Source organism: Cervus canadensis, chromosome 23 (genome assembly GCF_019320065.1).
Source record: "Cervus canadensis isolate Bull #8, Minnesota chromosome 23, ASM1932006v1, whole genome shotgun sequence".
Lineage (NCBI taxonomy): Eukaryota > Metazoa > Chordata > Mammalia > Artiodactyla > Cervidae > Cervus > Cervus canadensis.
In genome coordinates this window covers 603,427-620,755 of record NC_057408.1, presented here as the reverse complement: position 1 = coordinate 620,755, position 17,329 = coordinate 603,427, and the positions used below count along the sequence as shown (strand labels likewise).

General features: G+C 41.4%; 1 protein-coding gene across 2 annotated transcripts in view; it reads right to left on the bottom strand.

The window, feature by feature from the left end:
* Nucleotides 1-17,329, bottom strand: part of SETBP1 (SET binding protein 1) — a 401,443-nt gene that overhangs the window by 22,482 nt on the left and 361,632 nt on the right. For both annotated transcript variants that reach the window (XM_043444129.1, XM_043444130.1), the window contains exon 5: nucleotides 7,212-7,382. In XM_043444129.1, coding sequence (XP_043300064.1) covers nucleotides 7,212-7,382 — 171 coding nt within the window. The remainder of the gene's footprint in view (nucleotides 1-7,211; nucleotides 7,383-17,329) is intronic.

Below are 17,329 nucleotides of genomic sequence, written 5' to 3'. Positions count from 1 at the left end.
GAACAGAAGATTCTAGAGGCCCCAGGGGTCCCTCTCAGGTTGCTCCTTTTGCTTGTGGAACAGTCTCAGGATGATTTGCTGTTTCTGGGGCTGACATGGAAAATAAAAGCAGATCAATGCCTCTCAACTCTAGTAAATATCATGCTAGAGTATGTGTTTTCATGCACCAGATGGCTTTGTGCAGGAGACAGTTGTTGTCCAATTCCTTTTGACTAATATTTAATGATTAGCTATTGTTTGCCCATGCCACGTCAGAGCTAGACACTGGGGTTTCAAAGTTGAATGAGGAATACTGGGTTTGGGTTCCCTGCAGCATATAGCAAATTCCCACTGGCTATTAGTTTTACATATGGCAATGGATGTTTCCATGCTACTCACTCAATTCATTCGTCCCACCCTCGCCTTCCCCCACTATGTCCACAAGTCTGTCTGTTCACTATGCCTGCCTCTCCACTGCTGCCCTGCAAATAGGTTCATCAGTACCATCTTTCTAGATTCCACATGTATGCGGTGGGATGAGGTGGGAGGCAGGAGGAAGGTTCAAGAGGGAGGGGACACATGTATGCCTATGGCTGATTCATGTTGATGTATGGAAGAAATCTGCACAATATTGTAAAGCAATTATCCTCCAATTAAAAATAAATTTTAAAAAAGTTGAATAAGTTCTGGCAATAGGGCAGTGGACACTGCAGCATGGGACACAGACACCACATTAAATGTAGGGATCAATGATCAATAGGCTTGTAGGGAGCCATGGGGCACAGAAGATGGGGTGTCCCATTTGGCCATGAGGTGATTCTCAAAGTGGGTGTAAGGGAAGGCTTCTTAGAGTTGAAGAAGAAGAGTCTTGAAGAAGAATAATCATGAATTCAACATCCAAACAGCTTGAGGAGTGGGTGAAGGAGATAGGAACATTCCAGGGTGGAAAACAGGAAATAGCAATAACAATTTCTAACAGCAACAAGAGCAGCAGCGACAATAAGACTTATTTGCTGAACTCTTCCTATATGTCAGGCACTCTGCTAAGATTTGCTTAAGGCTTACTTCATTTATTCTTCACCACAATCCTCTATGCTGGGTACCATGCTCTTCCCCATCCACAGATGTGAACTCTGCTTTAGTGCAGTACTGAGCTTCCAACGCAGGCAATCAGAAGCAACAACACATGCGTTCAGCTAGAGCGTTGCACAGCCCACAAGTGGTGTCAAGAAAAATGAGCCAAAACTTAGAAGCAAGGTAAATGGAAGGGTGCATGTCCTTTTGGAGTCTTGGTGTCATTTTACAGGCCTGCCCAAGGATTATTAATTATCCAGGGAAATGTACCCTTATTGAATTAACTATCTACTGCTGATTAAAGGCTCAGATTCTGTCAGGTAATATATTAACTTGTAGACTTTCGCCCAGAAAATATGCAAATTATTTCTTTCCAGTAGAAAATATAAGCCCAGAGGTTATGGTTTTATTGCCCATTAGGACATTCACTGAGCAATCTTGCTGAGGATTCTTTCTCCAATGCCTACATTCCTGCAATGCCATTTTCTTCTAATTCTTTCTGGACCAGTTTTATCACCATGTTGGTTTTCTCATTAAAGAGCTGAATGAATCCTTGACATGAGTTTTTAGTTTTTTGCAAAGTACACTCTGACAATGGGGATTCCAAAGGAGTTTCAGGCTGGCTGACATTTTCAAGCAAGTGGGGTTGGAGCAGAAGGCAGGGGCCAGATTCTGGAGAATTTGATGTTTCTTGGGGATGTTTACAGTCTTGTTGTTCAGTAGCTAAGCTGTGTCCGACTCTTTGTGACCCCATAGACTGCAGCATGCCAGGCTTCCCTGTCCTTCACTATTTCCCGGAGTTTGCTCAAACTTGTGTCCATCGAATTGGACAGCTTTGGTCATAACAAGAACTCAGTTTTTCTAGGATGTCCAGTTTAGAGCCAAAGGGAGAGGGCTCTTTTAGGACTTTATGTTCAGTAGAGCTTGCTAGGCAAACAGAGTCTGTTTACTACTGAGCTACTGAGCTCATTCTGCGCTACTTCAACATCAGTGGGTAGGTAGCCCTTTAGAAAATTTGAGTGATATATTTGTTAAATAAAGCTTTATTTTCTCTAAATCTTTTTGAACTTTTTCTCCTGTATATTTTAAGTGATTAATCTGGACTTAGAGAAATTTATTTTACAATTTGATGACTTCTTTGGTTTGTATACTTATGGCTCTTAGATGTTCCAAATCCTATTAACTTGCACATATATTTGCTCTATTTTGGTTCTTTCTGAAGGACAAGACTATTGGCTGAATTGACCTGTTATTTTGATCAGGAGCTTCAGATCATGATTCCCCATATCACAAAAAACAAATAAATTACTTTACAATTCTGAAATTCCTGTTCATTGCTTCTTGCATTTACACCTGGATATTATTTCATCCTTTTGCTTTCAGAAACAAAATGTCTAAACATTTGATAGACTTGTGAAATTTAAATATTTTCACTTACTCTGATAGTTCTAAATAAGACATATCATGAAGTTTGAGAGAATAGTGTATTAGCCTTGATACAAAACAGATACAAACTATGAACTAAGAGCTATGCTCCCTCTGTTGCCCCTCTGTCATCTCTAACAGGACTATACCTTGAACAGGTGAGATTTAGTGACAGCAACCTTGATACACGTCTTTTTTCCTATTTGAATTTAAGATGAGAGATTATCAGTGTGTGTGGGTGTGTGTGTGTGTGAGAGAGAGGACAAGAAAGGAATGCCTGCCTATTTGCTTGTTTTTCCATCACTACTACTCTAGACTCTTGGTGTAGAAACCAAAGAAATTTATTTTCTTGGTGTTTTATGAAGTGCCTACAAACTTTGTAATTTACTTAATAATATAGTCTCATCCTAAATACAAGGTGTGGGGGCATGTTTCAGGAGTGAAATCCTGTACTCTCTGCACATCCCGTAATCTCCTTGAGAAATCAGTTCAGTGTGTAGAGGATCAGAAAAATCAGGCTAACTTATTCAGGAGCACATTATCTGGTGTGGTTATTCAATCACTATTGGAACAGGGCAATAGAAGTTATTTCAAATTATGCATCATTTCGAACAAACTTTATTGAAGCTTTCACTGCATTAGCCCTAATTACTCACAATAATGATGCCGTGCTGCCTTGAACCAGACCTCCCGTGCTGTGCCAGGGGACTGCAGCTGATCAATGGCTATTGAGCAGTTTGATCACGAAAGCTGACCTGCTTGAGCACCAGTGGCAGCCACTGCTTCCCCTCCCTCCCAGAAGTTCACAGACTAACTTGTTCTCAGTCTGGCCACCCTCTCTTCCAGCTCCTCTTCTGCCTCCTCCTCCAAATCAATAACTTCATAAGCAGCATGACTACCAGACTCGGAGAAGCTAAAAAAAAAATTCCCTTAAACAAATAAAAATACACACATACACACACACACCAGCTAGAAAAGACATATTTTTAAGCCTTTGACCTACATTCATTTCTTCCATTTCATGTTTATAAAATGAAGTGGGAAACGGTCCTTTTTTTCTTTCACCTGTCTTAAAAAAAATACCATTAGGACTATAGACTGATAAATTATTTGGCAAGTATTTACCAACAGCCTACCACATGTCTGTCAAATGTTTTCCATTTGCTTGTTAAGCAGTTCCAATATCAAGCATGTTTTTCTCAGATGTCTCCCATCTTGTTTGGTATTGAATACGTATACAGCTATTGCCTCGTAATCAATCATTTCACTCAGTGATTATTTATTCAGCACCTACTATGTGTCAGGGACTGTACTAGATACCTTAAAGTAAATGGAGTTTCAAGTTAATTGAATCATTTTAGCATTTTAAAAATCTCAATAGGGAATTCCCTGGCAGTCCAGTGGTTTAGGACCCTGTACTTCCTCTGCAGGGGGGATGGGTTCCATCTCTGGTCGGGAAACTAAGATACTGCATGCCACGTGGCCAAAAAAAAAAAAACCCCAATAAATTATTTCTTCAATTAATTTTGCTTTATAAGCAACTTAATTTTACTCTTCTTTCCATTTCCTTCTCTGCCCTTGTCTGGGTCTTCAAAATCATTCCACAGAAATGATGACCTATTGGAAAATAAGTTGATTTCTGTATACAGCCAGAAGTAATTTTTAAATTACCTTATTTATAATGAAAGATGGTACTCTAAAGAAAACAATAAAGTGAGTTTTCTCATCAGAAATAGGTATGATTAGTGTACAAGCACCCAACTGAATGAAATCAAACCCAGAAACTATTTATTAACTGCCTTCTGTATGCTTGACTTTGGTTAAAGCATCCAATTATGAGTTTCACTCACTGTTCTCTAAAAAAATTAGAAGTCCATAATTAGGGAGAAAGAAATCTGCCTTTGCTATTGTTGGGCCTATGACAGAAATGAGATTCCACTGGAAATCAGGCAATAAATCAAGAAATTTGAATTCTAATCCAAATGCATGACCTCAGGCAAATTTCTGAATCTTGGAAGCATCAATGTCTTCACGTGTGAAACGGGGCATTGGGCATGATCCCGGGTTGTGCAACTCTAACTCTCTTAGATTTGTGGGAAGACATCTGTCTGTGGGGAGTGGAATCTCAGGAAGGTCTGGTCTCCAGCACCTGCAGTAGATCTTTAGCTTATTTACCCATAAAGTTCTGCTCAGCAGCCTAAGACCCGGAAATGGACCAAATCTGTGAAATTCTCTCCTTTGAGCACTGCCAAAAATAAACAGCCTATTCCTGTATCCTGAAACAGGAGGGCTTTGGCTCAGCTCTTATTACCAGAAAGGCGGGTTTAAAAGTTTAATATCCACCTGTTTCTATGCCCGTTTGGCATATTTGTAAATTATTGAATGCAAATAGAGGAGGCAAGCCTGTAGAAGCTTGGGATCCCAAAAATGCATTCTCCCACTCAGCACGGAAAGAGTTCAGGAAAGGAAAACAGGGGATCACCTGTCTTTTGCCTCTGGGAAATATCTATTCTTGGTAAGCAAAGGTGGAAACACACAGGCTAATTTTTAAATCCATAAAGGGAGGTCTCCAGAGCTTAACTGATGGAGTTCAATAAGCAGTTACCTGGATGGGTGTGCATACTTTGGGCTTCCCAGGTGGCACTAGTGGTAAAGAAACCCCCTGCCAATGCAGGAGACAAAGAGACGTGGTTTCAATCCCTGGGTTGGAAAGATCCCCTGGAGTGGAGCATGGCAACCCACTCCAGTATTCCTGCCTGGGGAATCGCATGGACAGATGAGCCTGGGGGGCTACAGTCCATGGGGTTGCAAACAGTGGGACACAACTAAAGTGACTTAGCATGCACACACACACATGCAGACTCTGGCCCAAATCTTTTGCTCCAGCCAAGTGATGAATTCCTAGAGTCCTAGGCATGGCAGCAGTGCCTACTTCTCTATCCATGGATGCCCTTTCACAAAGGTGCTGCAAGTCTCAGGGGCAGCTTCTTCCCCTTTCCTCTGTGATTCTCCCTCCTAGAGGGAGAGTTGTTCTCATAGCTGGCATCCTTCACCTGGCATTTCCAACAGAAACTTTCATTTCACACCTAGCATGTGAAAGATGCTAATATTCTTGATCATATTGGAGAGACGATCCCATTTCTTCAAAGCAAGATTTCCCAAGTGGTGGGGAAGAGTACCATTTCCAAGAGACGTTAAGAACTATTCCCAGAAAAAAATGAGCTGTATGGTCAAGTAAGATTGTGAAATTCTGTGTCTCACCCTCCTGGAACTTCACAGTGCACACTGGTCAATTAAAGGCTTAGGAAACCCTGCAGAAAGGAAGCAGGTACAGAGTAGCATTCCTCATGCACACCTAAGTTTGAAAACATTTATCACAAAACACCTACTGATATTTTGTGAGACTCAACATGGGAAATCATGCCAAATACTTCTTTCTGTTATTTCAGTTGACCTCCTTTTCTGATTACCAATGGTCTCCGTGAAAGAGGTGGGTATGTAGACAAGTTGAGTTCTCTATTTAAAGCAACCTGCTGAATTAGAGGGCTTTTCTGGTGGCTTAGATGTTAAAGAATCCACCTGCAATGCGGGAGACCTGGGTTCGATCCCTGGGTTGGGAATGTCCCCTGGAGGAGGGCATGGCAACCCACTCCAGTATTCTTGCCTGGAGAAAGATGGGTTTAGCGTGAATATCAATAATGAGTGTCTTCTTGGGCTTCTAATCATAATAGGCATTTCTAAATACTGCAATATGCCTAAGATTTACCAGTACATCAATTTAACACATTTTATGGAATGTGCCATCATTCTGTGTGCCATGGAGACAGAAGAATCTAAATCATGGGTTCTATCTCTAAGGTACATACAATTCTGCCATGAGGGAAAAGTTAAAGAGAAGCATTTCTGATGCAGTCCAAATGCATGACAGAGATGCTGGACGCTATTGGTATTCAGAGAAGGTGTGACTTACTTGCTGGGCCTTGAAGATCTGAAGGATGTGAATAGGAATTAAGTAAGGCTGTCCTAAAGAAAGGTGTTAAGCCAAACACAAGGTCTTCCTTCCTGGTGGTAGGGATGAGTCTGGCACACTGGAGTTGATATAGGAGATGATGTGTGAAGTAATGGAAGGCAGAGCATAAGGGATGTCTGAGTGAGAAGCTTGTATTTTATAAATCACTAGTGAGGAGCCAGGTGGCTATTGAGGAATTCATGACATCATGAGGTAGAATGAGTCAAGCCTCAGGGAAGCGCTGATTATAGTCTCCTAACCCTGGTGAGCACAAGAGGTAGTGAAATGCAGTGGTCGAGACCATGTGTTTTGGACCTGAGTTGGAATCTTGACTGTCTAAAAGTTCCCGGGGCAAGTTTCCTTACCCTAAGCTTCCTCTTGTGGAATGAAGATGCACAGATTTGCTTCAGAGAGCTCTTTTATGAGTCACATGAGATGACACATACAAGGTCCTTCATGCCAAGACTAGTAATTACGAAGGCTTCAATGATTAATACTGTTACTATTACTCACTGACCTCTGCTTCCAGGTTCTGAGATGATCTCCTTCCTTTCTTAGACCTTGTCCCACTTGAAAAATCCAGTGCTGAAACAGCGCCCGTGCCCAGTGTCTACGGGAGGTTGGCTGAGCATAGAACTCTTACCTGTGTTCAGCAGCACATTCCCAGAGGGCTTCGCCATGCCCACTTTCCCTGGGGTGAATCCAAAGCATCTGCAGTGCTCACCTGCATCCGACGTTGCTGCCGAAGCAGCAAGGAGAGATAACACTGGGGCAGGTGGGATCGCAACACTGTCCACCGCGGCTGGCTTCTTCCTGGTCATCACGGTGGACGCTGAGCCCTCGTTCTTACTATGTGTTGCCGTTTGGTCCACTTTTAAGTGGGGACTTGGTATCCCTAAAAAAACAATAACCCCAAAGCCTACAGTCACTTTAAAGAAACAGGAAGACAGACAACATAAAATCTCAAAATGACCTGAGGTCACATCATCAAATGATCTGATCTTTTGCTGCAAGAATGACATTTTAGAATATTAAAATAAAAAAAAAAAGAATTAGAGGCATGACTGGTTTTGGTTTTGTTGCTGCTGTTAGTGGTGACAATATTCCAGGTGGGCTACCTGGAAGTAGGGGTCAGGGCACAGGTCTAACGGAGTTATCCATCACATACACTTTACCTTCCATGGGTCAAGAAGCCTGTTTTTACAGAGGTTGTGGTATACACAGCATGGAGGGGAGAAGGGGACCCCATCCTAGCGAGGCTTCTCATCTCATCCAGCTGAGGAGACAAGACTAAATGAAAAGGAAAAACTGGGCAACAAGTGTGGGCGTCTGCATGTTATTCATTCTAGGTGCTTGGGAGGCAGGGGTTAGTGTGGGAAGAAGTGGGAAAAAGCTTCCCAGAGCAGCATGGTTGAAGAAAAGGCATTCTTAGTGCTTAGGAGAGTGTCTCCTAAGTCATAGGGGGGGAATGAAGATGATTCAGGCAAGAAGTCAGTCTTCCGGAGGCAGAAGATGCCCTGTGGGGACTGTTGTGTAAATAGTCATTAGACCAAGTGAGAGTTGTCCTTGGGGGCCTTTGAGTGTCTGTTCATAACAGTCCCATCTTTATGATGCTGAAAAGCCTCGGTAGGCTCTTATAAAGTGCTTGTGGATGGGCCTGGAAATTTACTGCATGACACATTATAAGAAGTATTCTGGAGCATTGTTTCCTGGGCTTAAATCCAGGCCCTCTTACTTTTCAGCTGCATGATCATGAGCAAGTTGCTTAACGTCTCCAAACTTCAAGCTTCCTCAACTGTGCAGATGGGATGGAACCACATTCTCTCATAGGGGTGGTTTGGAGCATCCATAAGTCAGTCAATATAAAGGACTTAGAACAATGTCTGACACATAGTCCATGCTATATAAGTGCTTCCTGTTATGATTATTGCTATGATTACTACTATCACTATTATAACTTGCTCCACAGGTCAAACTAAAACCAGCCAGCAAAGCCTCAGTTCTCCTACCTGACATGACCAAGGATTTCTGGGCACCTTCTACATCCCTAACTGCAAAAATAATCTTTATGAAAGTCACTCTCCAACTCATTGAGGCATAAGTTCAGAGACTGGAGGTATCTGAATCCATGTCAAAAGGTCATCTGCTCAGAATTTCTTTAATGGTAGGTTACGGACCACTGATAGCAACAACAAGAAACGAGGCTATATTACAGCACTTGTTGACCTTTTTTCCCATCCAACCAACTTGAGTGACACTGGTCCCTCCCAGACTGTCAACTTACCTCCAAGTGAGATCTGCTTACTTGGGCCTAACAGCAGCGCTGTGAAGCATGTAGTGTAGAGATTACTATTTTCTTAATTTTATAGAAAAGGTCAACACATTTCTGGGATGTTAAGAGATAACTGACTAAACTCATCCAACTGTTATTGTCAGAGCTGGAAGTTTTCAAGTAGCCAGATGCTAAACTCAGAGGTCATCTTGGTGCACTGGCCATCTTCCAACATTTGCCCATGACCCAGCCTACCGAGAGCATGCTTCACACTGAGGAGACAGAGGCCCTGTATCACACCTGCATCTGTAACCACCTAAGGAAGAAATACTGACATTTTCATTTACCTTCTACTACCTTCCTCCTACTCTCCACCCCAACCTCTGAAGCTTCCACTTGAGGAGCTGTAAATAACAATACCATTTTTGTTTTTTGATTTCATAGAGTTTTTGACAGTGGGGGTGCACAAACATCAAATTCTATGACAGAGATTGCAAGGCACAACCATCAAGAAATCAGGAAGTGCAACAATCATGGAAACGATCCCTGGATGATGCCTGTTTGAAAATATGCAGGTGTGCAAGGGATAGGCAAGGTAAACATAGGGAATATATGTAAAATGCAAACAGAATCTTCTGCCAGGAGATACATCCAAATAGCTAACTGTGGTTATTCCGAGGAAGGAGAGCACAGGAAAGATTAGTGTGGGAGTTTTTACTTCTGCCCTTTAGCCTTCTTTATTGTTAATATTTGTTAAACTATAAATATATTTTTAGCTGTTTTTCCATTGAGAAAATACACATAACTTAGAAAGAATCTAGGAGTCTATCAGAGTATGGTCATCAGGGTAGACTGACTGACGCACTTTGACTGGGGATGGCTAACAAATCTAGCAATGGGACAAAAAGCCTAAGTCAGGAGAATCTCCCACAGTGGTACCCTGCGCCACCCTGGCCCTGTTACCGTCAAACGGGTGCAAGCATCCTTGGCACAGCACACCTCTGGAACTTTAAGCTGCCAGAGGTCTGTTGGATTATAGGTCCTCTCCCTGATCTGTCTGTCCTCTTTTTACCTGTGGACACAGGTGGGACAGGTAGGTCTTTACCCAAATTATGACAGGCACAAGGACTGAGCCATAAACAGGATCAGCAGGCAGATATTTAGCTTTCACTTGGGAACGCAGTGATTTTAAGCCATTTTGGTTGTACCCTTTTCAAGCAGAGATTCACAACCCATATCTTGCCATTAAAATGGATCTGATCACACCTCTTTTGGGTGTACTTTGCTACTCAAGTGTTTATAGTACAGAATATGTTAAAGATAATAAAATGACACTTGGAACACTCCATAATTCAGATGGCCACTATTTAGCTATCTTGAAAGCCCTAGATAATTTAGGATTTTCTAGATTATAGTAGTGTTTGCTAATTGCCATCCAATGAATTTGAAAACAAACAAACAAAAAAATCCTGATGTTTTCTCAGACATTTTTCAGTTTTGAAAGCACTAGGGAAACAATTCCAGAAGTACTGTATGTGGGCAAGAATATTAGATAAACTTTAAACGAAGGCTAATATAACAGTACTAGCAATTCACAAACTCTGTCTAGGAGCAGAGGTCTCAGGAGACTGGAATGGGTGACTTCTCCTTGGGAGACAGCACTGGACAGGCTGGCCACTGGAAGTCTTGGCTTCCCTTCATTCCAGGTGGCAGCCGATGCTCCATGGAGAGGTACCCAAAGGACCAGACGAATGTGAAACATTTCAGAACCAAGCTCTCACAAATGCTAGGTGATGGCAGAATGGTGGGGTATTTGGCAAGTTCCTTCCCAGCATGAGCCTGGCTGCTCTCTCCAAGGGAGGAAGATTTTTGAGGCTGGAGATCAGTCATGAAGAAACCCAGATTCAGCACCGTCCTGACTAGACCACCGAGGTGTGGCCCTGCTGCTTATACTGGGCCATGAGGAAAGGCAATGATGGCTTCGATCTGGGAAAGGATCACTCTGTGAAATTCAGACAGCAGACTGTACATAGAGCACACTTGATAGATGTGTTCAGAGCAGCCCCAAACCCCAACACAGGACAAACTGTACTGAGGCTTGCATATCTGGAGGCCAGTACTTCTTTAAAGGAGGAAATAACAATGCTAATAACTTTGTGGATCCAACATCTGTTCATAATTAAGACAGATGAGCCAAAGAGAAATAAAAAAAGTTAAACTTATATGAAAATATTCTACTATAATCTGTTGACCTCGATTGATAAAATTTTTTTTAAAAAGTCTTTGAAACTGTGCATAGCCTATCAAGGGACAGTCACTCATTTTCAAAGGTAATTTCTCATAGATCACTTATCCTCTTAAACCTCTACCTGCACACTGTGTTTGCATTAGAGACTTGATTTATGGATTCCAGCTCCTCTGATGCAGAAGCTGACTTCCTGTTGCCTTGGTTACCTGGAGCTCAGTTCAAGGTTAAAGTACTCCCAAATCAGAATCAGTGGCAGACGCTGCATCTAGAGGCCAGGTTATTGACTGCCCCAGGATGCGGAAAGGTCAGAGACCAAAGCATTGTTTACTGCCTTAAGGGTGAGTCAATATCGAGTCAATAGCTTCGATATCTTGATTCTGTTTCTTCCGAAGTAGTAGTTGCTGTTCAATTACCTCTTCCCCAGGTTGCTCAAGGTTACAGGGGTCATGCAGGAAAAGCAGGGTCTAGCAGTGGCTGATTTTCCCAGGATCCCTGTAATGAGCTTTGTGACCTTGGATAATAAAAACCAGCCTCACCATAGAGTAATCTGTATGTCGCTCAGGTTTATAAAGTTAGTTATCTACTCATCTCATGTTCTCTATGGAGAAACAAACAAACCTTATGGGACAGTTACTATTTACTCCTCTTTTCTAGAAGAGAAAATGGGGGTTCAAGGAGGTGAGATAACTCATCTAAAATCACACTGCTGGTAAGAAGTAGTAAGAACTAGATCTTAACTCCTGGCTGAGTCCCCATTTCATACTTTCTTTAAAAGCACTGATAGAATCATCATCCAGGGATCATACATAATTCATTTGGTAACATCTACTACAGAAAGCAATATATCTGTAGAACAGCATGCAATTAATATAGACTTAGTTAATTTTTTAATTCTAAGATTTGCAAATGCAGATGTTTCCTATAGACAAAACTCAGAATGGCATAGTGAGAAAGGCTGACACCACTGGGGTGGTTAGTTCCTTCCATCATCTTTTTGATCCTTTCACAGCAGAATGTAGAACTTGGCATGGATTGAGAGGTATGTTTTGTTGAACAGTAAGTGGCTTTTAATCTTGCAAGGAACAATGATATGCACTATGCCATTTGCCCCTTGCAGCATCCCTATTGATGGATGACAAGAGTCAGAGGGTGAAACTCCAGATTCACAAATAAGAAAACCAAGGCACAGATGACCAGGTGATGTGCCCAAGCTCACATATCACATGTGCAGGAAAAAGCAGTGCTGAGATCCATGCCTCTTGACTCATTTCAAAGTTCTTTTCTATTCCCTAACACATTGACTTTTGGGTAAGCCAGTATAAAATATATTTTTCACAAGAGACGACTCATCCTGAAAACTTTATTTTAATCCCTTTTCTCATATGCTGGTTGTCTGTATGAATTCTCCCATTTCTCTTTTATTCTTGTTTGCAAATGAACTTCACTCATGGTAAATAAGGGGATACACGTCATAGAATAAAGTGAATTAAGAAATAGATGGATTCAGAAAATAATGTTCTTCTGTGCCAAAGTCAATAAAAATGTTATTCTTGTTATATCATCTTATTCATTAACTCAACAAGTATTTATTGAATATCCACCATACCAAGGATGTGACACTGGTCAAAACAGTTGAAGCCCCTGTTTTCTAAGAATTACATTCTAATTATCTCTGCATAGCATAAAGGTAGCTGTTACTTTTTATAAGGATTCTGAAGTATCCTAAAGGGCCTCTTTAATCATCAAAAAATCAGAACCTTGAGACCCATACAGAATCTTTGGGTAAATTTGTAAAAGCCACGACACCTAGGTGGAGATCCCCAAAGGCCCAGATCTTAGCAAAGAGAGGGTATGATTGTAAAAGTTCAAATGAAGTATGACTTCCTATGCGCAGTGCAGCCCCACCGCTCAGTTTGTAGAGAGGAGCATGGACTGATCTCAATACCCTTTTCTCCTCGAGCCAGGCGCCTACATACTGCGAACAACCCGCTCAATTGCTGGTGATGGCCCTATCAACATGTGTTTTGTGTCAAATGAATTTTACTTCATCTCAGGATCTTGAGAGATGAGGTTCAGCCAAGGTCACCTGTAAGTAGGATGCTATTCAGTGAGCCTGGAGTCAATCATTTTAAAATCAGCAGTTATTTGAGTGCTGCAGAACACAACTCAGAAGATGTGATCTCTGTCTTCGCAAAGAAGGTTGAGAAGTAGAGAGTGGGATAAAACAGAAACACTTACAAAACTGATAAACCAAGTGAGATAGGAAGCCAAAGGAGTCCTCCATGAATTAGGAGGAAAATGAGATCTCAGTGGGATCTGAGGTGGTCCTGTGTTCACTCATATATTAATTCAACAATCACTAAGAGCCAGTAAGTGCCAGGTACCTTTAAGTACAGGGAACATGAACCTTCTCTGAATGGGACAAACCCATCCATGCAGGAAGACAGATACAGGCACAAAAAGCCCAGTCTTGAATGATGAGTAGAATTCAACAACTAAAAGTAGAGAGAAGGCCTGCCAGGACTGGGAAACGACAAGAGCAAAAGCAGAAATAACAATCCTTCTTTGTGAAACTGAGACAAGAGTACTTGGGCTGAGTTGTAAAAACCAAATACTGAAATATATGTTTGGAAAGGTAGTTGGGAAAAATTAAACCCATATCTTGTAGTTAGGTAGAGTTAGTCCCTCCCTTCCACATATATGTCTTATCATCTTGGAGAGACTTCTACAATAGGATTTATCTCCTATTGTATAATTACTGTTCATTGCTCTGACAATTCTTGTAGGTAACTGCAAAATCTAAAAGTCAGGAGCCATGTCTAACTTTATTTTGATTCCCCAGCACTTAGTTTGATGGGTATTAGATACTCAAAAGTGTTGGATGGACGAATGGACAAATGGAATATACATTTATTCTTCTAGGCCCAAACCTTCTGGGGAAGTTGCTGTAATTACTTCTGTCCACACATGGTCTTCTAACCTAAAACTCCTTTTTCAGTACAGTGCAGAGTGCAGGTGAAGAACGCATTCTCTGGGGGTAAGATGCCTGCATTACTAGCTGTGTGATTTGGGGCAATTCATGTCAACTCTCTGTGTTCAGTTTCCTCATCTGTTTAAACGAGGTTACTGAGGATTAAAGAAGTTTATATATTGTAGTAGAAGATAATGCCCCTCTTTATAATTCCTAGAACCTGTGAATGTGCTATGTATCATGGCAAGGGGGAATTAAGGTTGTATTAATTCTGTTAATTAATCAGCTGGCCTTAATATCCAGAGAGTATCCTTGATAACGAGACTGTCAAAATGTAGTAAAAAATTTAAATCCATTTAAATAAAAGGAGATAGAAGAGTCAGAGAAAGAGATGTAGTGATGGAAGTAGGGTAAGCGAGCAGCTAAGTTGCTGGCTTTGAAGATGGAGGAGGAGGGATAAGAGTTAAGGCAGTGATCCCCAGTCTTTCTGGCATGAGGGACTGGTTTTGTGGAAGACAATTTTTCCATGGATGGGGTGGGGGCGGTGGGGAAGGTCAGGCAGCAACATGAGCAACAGGGAGAAAGGAACATGGCAAATGAAGCTTCGCTGGCTTGCCTCCCACTCTCCTCCTGGTGTGCTGCTGGGGTTCCTAACAGGCTGTGGATGGGTACTGGTCCATGGCCCAGGGGTTGGGGACCCCTCAGTTAAGGAATGCAAGTGGCCTCAAGAAGGTTGGAAAAGCAAGAACATAGATTCTCTCCTATAGTTTGCAGAAAGGAAATTGATACTTTGATTTTAGCTCAGTGAGACTCATTTGGGACTTCTGACCTCTTATACTGTAATATAATACATTTGGGTTGGTTAAGCTACCAAGTTTGTGGAAACTTGTTATACCAGTAACAGAAATATTAACACATTCAAAACCACTTACTATGGTGCCCAGATATAGTAAGCAGTCAACTGTGTTAACTATTATTACTCAGCACTACAGTCTTAGTACTGTTTCATTTTAAACTTATTTCATATGTTCAAGTCATGTGTATCCCCTACATGCTTAATCGCTCAGTCGTGTCCAGTTCTTTGGGACCCCGTGGACTATAGCTGCCAGGTTCCTCTGCCCATGGGATTCTCCAGGCAAGAATACTGAAGTGGGTTGCCATTTCCTTCTCCAGGGGATCTTCCCAACTCAGGGATCGAGCCTGTGTCTCAGTTTCCTCTTGGTCAGAGTCTATTCTAGCTCTACTATTCTAAGTTGTCCAGATTCAGAGAAACTGCTGAACAATCTGATTTGTTCTTGCTTCTCTTAATTTAGAAGTGAAGAAATGGGCTGAGAAGAGAATATTTTGTCTATTGGAACTTCAAAGAGATATTTTATTAAAGACTCCTTTATGCAGTAAATTCTAATGCTGTAGAAGCCAGTCTATCCTAATCCTACAGTGAAAAAGTCACATCAGATGAAAGGTATTTTCTAGATGTGCCCAATGATATCAGAATGGAAATACAGCAAACATCACAAATGCAAAGAGGAGACATCTTGAGTTAGAAGTTTTTAATCTTTCTGCATCTTAGACATCAGAACCTCTTCTTAGGAAAAAAAACATAGACATGGACACACACACAGATGACACATTTTGTACATAGCTGAAGGTTCAAAGATACTTTTAGGTTCAGGTTAGTATCCTGGCCTGCCTAAGTCAATTTCTGTAAACACACACACACACACACACACAAAAGAAGGACTAAACACAGACAGATGTAACCAAACAGAATGTTGATGAAACTGCCCGATGCTTAAAAAAAAGGGATAGTAAAGTGGTACCTGTTTCTCTGAAAAATATAACACAGGGATTTTCAAAAGATACTAGCAAGGGAAGGATGCCTACAGGTAATTAAAACAATTTAGTAGCACACTGCACCAAGTATGGGGTTTTGTTACATCCTTGGTGATCAGGTAGGTTAGGAATCTGCAACTGATGCACATAAAGCAGCCTTCATCAATAGACAAGCACCAAGAAGCTTCAGTAAAGTAAAATCAAGGCAGTTTAGAGTTGGAAAGGAACTAGTCCAGTCCTTCCTGGGAAATTGAGGCCCCAGAAAGGGATGTATCTTGCTTTACCCAGTGACACACAGGGAGGATGGCAGGGCCGTAACTCTGATCCCAGCTTTATTTTTTTACTGTCTCAGGCCAGAGTGTTGGCTTTCTGTTACACGGGTTGCATTCTGAGGCTTCACAGAAGCAGTCTTCTTGCTCTCCTGGTACATGCTTATTATTCTACACACAACAGGGCAGCTTTAAAACAGACCAAGCCAAAAATGGCAGTTGTGACACAAGCTATAAGACCACTGGCTCTGGGGGATTCTTCCCTACTCTCCTTAATGTGAAGTTGATAATATAAGCATCTTTTGCAGTGTCTTCCTTTTTACCTTTAGAACACAGAGTTGCAGAGCACATCTGCATGGCAATACAGATCTTGATGCTAACTGGGTCACCTGATTTGCATTTTGATTACTGCTTATTTAGAAGCCACATTGAGAAAAGAGCTTGATATCAGGAGCTTAAATGCATGTGTGTCTATAAATATATGTATAAATAGATAAATGCATACTTGCTGGTTTGTGAAAGATCAGTCGAATATGTACTCATCTCTCAAGAACCTATCTGTAGGAGTCTGGCCATGTATGGGTATTAGGATTATAAATGTGGTTACAGAATCTAATTACTCTCAGTGTAATATCACCCACTGTATGGACACACTGTGTCAGCTAAAGAAGTCAACTCAGCATACAGACCCCTTGTTAAGTAGTCTTAGCTTTATGTGTGAGAAAGTTGCATTGTTTTAACGGTTTGAGTGTGGCTCTCTTCCAACCACCTACTTTGTTCCACTATTTGAAATCATCCTATAAAATGGAAACACACTGTGACTGTGTGTAGGCATACACATATAGACACAGAATGTGTACTAGAAAAGCTCTCTTCTTTGCAATAGAAGAGAAAAAAAAAAATCACAGAAACTCAGACCCATCATTAGATAGATCTCCTAATCTTTATCTCTAGTAGTTCAGTCAGACGAGCTAATACCATGATGATGGCTTTGAAATCTCTTAGGAATTGGATGAGGAGAAGTGATAGTGATGAACTCCCAGCTAATAAACACAGAGTGCTTATTTCGGCAGAATGATCAATTTCTAGATGTCCTGAGGCTTGTCTGATACAGTTGATTTACTCATCCTTACTTACCTCACTAATAAAGCCAAAGTCTACCATCAGATTACAGAGGTGCCTAGAATTTCTTAAAGGGGCAGAAGAAAGCTAAGGTAAAAGCCACCATATCCTTCTGAGCATCCTTCCC